General features: G+C 29.4%; 1 protein-coding gene across 1 annotated transcript; it reads left to right on the top strand.

Moving 5' to 3' along the window:
• The first annotated feature begins 238 nt into the window (after positions 1-238).
• On the top strand, positions 239-1748 carry LOC132734615 (alpha-(1,3)-fucosyltransferase C-like). Its single transcript, XM_060721408.1, has one exon. It carries the CDS (start codon positions 398-400, stop codon positions 1598-1600), a length of 1203 nt encoding a protein of 400 aa, XP_060577391.1. The 5' UTR covers positions 239-397; the 3' UTR covers positions 1601-1748.
• The last annotated feature ends 2764 nt before the right edge of the window (positions 1749-4512 follow it).

Raw genomic sequence — 4512 nt, 5'->3', positions numbered from 1 at the left:
ATAAGCCATTTAGTACAACACACTCTAACATAGACATAGAAATCTCTCTCTCTCTCTCTCTCTCTCTCTCTCTCTCTCTCTCTCTCTCTCTCTCTCTCCCTCCCTCTCTCTCTCTCTCTCTCTCTCTCTCTCTCTCTCTCTCTCTCTCTCTCTCTCTCTCTCTCTCTCTCTCTCTCTCTCTCTCATAGGGAGTACTCCCTAAAACTTGAAATTTTTATCAACAAATCGCTCAATTACATGGAAAATAAACAACTGACTATTGAAAGTAATTTTCTAAAATGCTTTAAAAGGGGACAAAAATTATCGATATCAAATCGCCATCTTACAATTAACATCATTGAAACATAGTGTGTTTTAAAATCAGGTTAAAACCGTACATATCATCTGTTAATGAAAAATGAGGCGTCATTCGCGATATTGTTGTTTTTACTTCATACTTTTTAGTTTTAACTTTTTTTTGATAAGAAAGTTTGCATTAGAACACAATTTCGGACATAATTTCATGGATGTGGATCTTAATCAATCTACTTTGATAAAAAAAGACATAACTGAACAAAAATTAAAACGGTTATATTTTGAGCAAAATGTGTTTGATGTGTCAACTGGAGATCAACACGAAGCCCAATCTAAAAAAATTATCATGTTTTACAATCTACCACAATATATGAACAATTTTCTTAAGACCAATCTTTATTATAAAAATTGCGATTATAAAAATTGTATGTTTACAAAAGATGCCGAATACGTCAATTCTGCAGATGCGCTTATATTTTATATTGGTATACGAAACAAAAGAATGGGAGTAAAACCACCTTTAACAGAGCAACAAAGAAATCCTAATCAAATTTGGATTTTTACATCAAATGAACCACCAGAACATTATTACAATACAGACTATTTGCTATCATCATGGAAAAATACATTCAATTGGTCTATGCTATATAGACTAGATTCAGACATACCAAATCCCTACGGTTGTTTATTGCTTCAGACATATGAGAGCAAGCAAAATTATGATTTAATCTACCAGTCCAAAGATAAAAATGCTCTTTGGATAGTCAGTCATTGTCATGTTTCGAGTGAAAGAAGATTATACGTGAACGATATGATAAATTATGGATTTGACGTAGATATATATGGCGGTTGTAGCTCTGACGGCTTAAAGATAAGCAAAAATGAACTTGAATTATTAATCCCAAGATATAAGTTCTTCCTAGCATTTGAAAATTCTATTTGCAAAGATTATATCTCAGAAAAATTCTTTCAGAATTATAACCACAGTTGGATTATTCTTGTAAGAGGGGGTGCAGACTATCATAAATTGCTACCAAAAGAAACGTTTATTAACACAGCTGACTTTTTAAACGTGTCAAGTCTTGTACAATACCTTATTAAAGTATCCAATGATAGAGAGATATATGAGAGTTATTTAAGAAAGAAAGATCGTTTTATAAGTTTACGATGGCCAAGAAACAGGAATTGTGAAATATGTCGTAGACTTAACAACCTAAATAGATTTAAAAAAACATACGACAATGTAGGACAATTTCTTAATCTTGAGCAATGTAGACGAGCTGCGGATCTGAAATTTATTAAATAATGCATCATACATAAATATGTTTGTTAAATGGATATTTATAAGACACAAGGTATAACGTAATTTTTTTAAAGAGGACATAGCAATTGATTGTGTTAATGAGTGCTGCTTAATTCTAGATATTTGACTTAATTCTAAGTATGAACATTTATGTGAACATTTTGCAATCGCTTTTATGTTGCATTAATCCGTCAAATGAGAGAACAATTATTTTGGTATTGTGGGTTTTATCCTTGAAACAAAAGCTGCGTTTAGGATTATGGTTATTCATTTCTAAAACTGGTAATTTATGATATAACGACCCAGTCTCGCTTGTATAAACAACAAATGCACCCTGTTAATTTATTATGTTATGGCCCAACGTCCCTGTAGATACAAATCTATCTTGTAAATATAAAATATGTTCAACAAGATGTGTTTGCAAATAAATTATGAAAACTTAGTACCAGGGAGAGTTATATTTATTTTTTATCTTAAGATCTTTTATTATTTTGAAATTAAACATGCATTATTTTATAATATAAGAGACTATCATAGTCCCTTAATTGTGCAAAAACTAGAAAAGATTAAAATGAAAATTGTTGTATTCCTAACGATATTAATATATGATATTTTTGTTTTGTCATTTTGAGTATTGATTTAATATACATAACAATCGGCAAAAATCATCACCTATAACTTGAAATGATATCTTGATATTAACGTATGCCTAACAAACTATAATAACTACGAATGCCATTATCATATGATCCAAAGATTGCAGTGGATACATTGTTAATATGACCTGAATGAAATTGGGCAAATCTGATATTGATATGCATCGTTTTTTGTTTTTGTTTTTTGTTTTTTTTTTGTAAAAAAGGGTAAAAAAGGTTTGAAACTGTTCACTTTAGCTTAAGCTAATGATATTTATGAATGAGTAATGCAAATTTGAAAAAGGCTTATTGCAAAACAATTTCAAAGTAAGGTTTAAAAATCTTTTTATCAAACTTTATTGATAAATGTGATATTTATTTGAAATGAAAAAAACACAACAATTATCCTTAAGCTCCTGAAGAAATAGAGAGAATTCCTAAAGAAAGCCCATCACAGCAAAATTGAAAATGTTGCAGGCTCGGTTTGATTGAACCTGTTCATGGACGGTACTGTCAAGGGCAAGCTACCATCCACGCCCCCTAGCACCGGCCATAGCACAATTCAACATTTAACATGAACTATTACAATCTAAAATTTTGAAACATCTGCAGATGTGTTCATAAGGCGGTTATCATGGTTATCAAAGTTTGCATTTCCAGTGCTGGAATGTGTATCATTGTCATATCAAATTATTTAATTATCGCAACCTTTACTTTCCATCCGCAGCTCACTCACTGAATACTCTCACGTCACTTCAGACCGCTGCTTTGACGATCGCAAATTTATGATATTCGCCTGTACAGTTAACTTTGAACGACCAATGAAAGTTAACCAAATTCCTTTTTACACAAAAGTCCATATTCGCATTTTCATTGGTTGAAGCAGAAGCAAAATTTATTAATCGACGTGTATTTCCTTGCAAGATTGTAAACAAAATAACGTCTCTCAGGGATGTCTGCTGAATTTTTGTGTAAAAGAAAGATAAGGATACATTTGGTTAAACAAGGTCATTGAAATTGTTATATTGATAAAAATAGTAGAAGGCATAACGGAAGTATCTGTGTTTTCAATAAATACCCTTAAATTCAACCACATTTAAATATTTTTGTAGCGGTAATGAATTGTAGGCTGCTGTGTGGCTATGGTTGTTGATAGAATTCTTTCTAACTGTTATTTTATATCCAGTAGACATTGTTTTAAAGAATTTAAGAGATATCAAACAATGTATTTAATGATGGCTACTTCATTTGATATTTTGAATACCCTCATGACGAGAAACATAGATAGATATACAGATACATAGCTACTAAAATACTAAGAAATACAGTTTAAAATACAGATTGAAATACAGATATACATTATACAAACACTTATACATTTGTATATAAAAGTTATTAAAACACATATTTTGATAAAATATTTCGGCAGGTTGCAAACATAACTATCATAAGGGGCTCATAAAATTATTATTATTATAATTATTATTATTATTATTATAACTAATGATGATAATTATAATAATAATAATAAGAATATAAATAATAACAATAATAATAATAATAATAATAACAATAATAATAATAATAATAATAATTATAATAATTATAATAATAATAATAAAAATACTAATAATGATAATAATAATATATTAAACAAAACTTTCCAAATATCTATAATGTGACTTATTAAGTGAAAGTTTGTATAAAGTAGTGTGTAATGACTTCGGATAGCCGTTGATAGCCCAAGGGCTAATTTCCAATAGGTCCTAGGATATCCTACTTGAATATACAATGAATAACAAAATACGTGAAAAACTTTGGAAACTGGAAGATGTCATATAGATAAGATGTTTATGTTAAGTTCAATATTTTCTTTAATTTTAATAACAGGATAACAATAAAAGATGAAATACGATATCTAATCATATTAGTGAAGTTAATTATGATTTCTTAACTGTTCTACTAAATGGGCTTTTCCTGTGTTTTGTTATTCTCTATTTTAGTAATATTTTAATGCCTGTTGACAATTCCAATCATTAATTGCTTTTTGAAAAAAGTAGCACTCTTCCTCACCTATGAAGTTTCATGTTGATATCTCAAAGGTTTTTTAGTTATGCTCTTTACAAAACTTAAGCATGAAAAATAACAAAGAGCAATAACTGAAAAGAATATGCAGGGTAGAGTTATCATTTTGTGTGCTGTACTCTTCTTTAATGAGATCTATCAACCTATGAAGTTTCATTTTGATATCTCAAAGGTTTTTTTGTAATGCTCTGGACA

The sequence above is a fragment of the Ruditapes philippinarum genome, unplaced genomic scaffold, assembly GCF_026571515.1.
Source record: "Ruditapes philippinarum isolate M1 unplaced genomic scaffold, ASM2657151v2 ctg7124_1_1_1_1, whole genome shotgun sequence".
In the NCBI taxonomy this organism is placed as follows: domain Eukaryota; kingdom Metazoa; phylum Mollusca; class Bivalvia; order Venerida; family Veneridae; genus Ruditapes; species Ruditapes philippinarum.
The sequence above is the reverse complement of the archived record's forward strand: the minus strand, read 5'-3'. Positions and strand labels throughout refer to the sequence as shown.

Bases quoted from the DNA above. Each gene is read 5' to 3' on its own strand.
- LOC132734615 (XM_060721408.1), top strand. From the start codon at position 398: ATGAGGCGTCATTCGCGATATTGTTGTTTTTACTTCATACTTTTTAGT.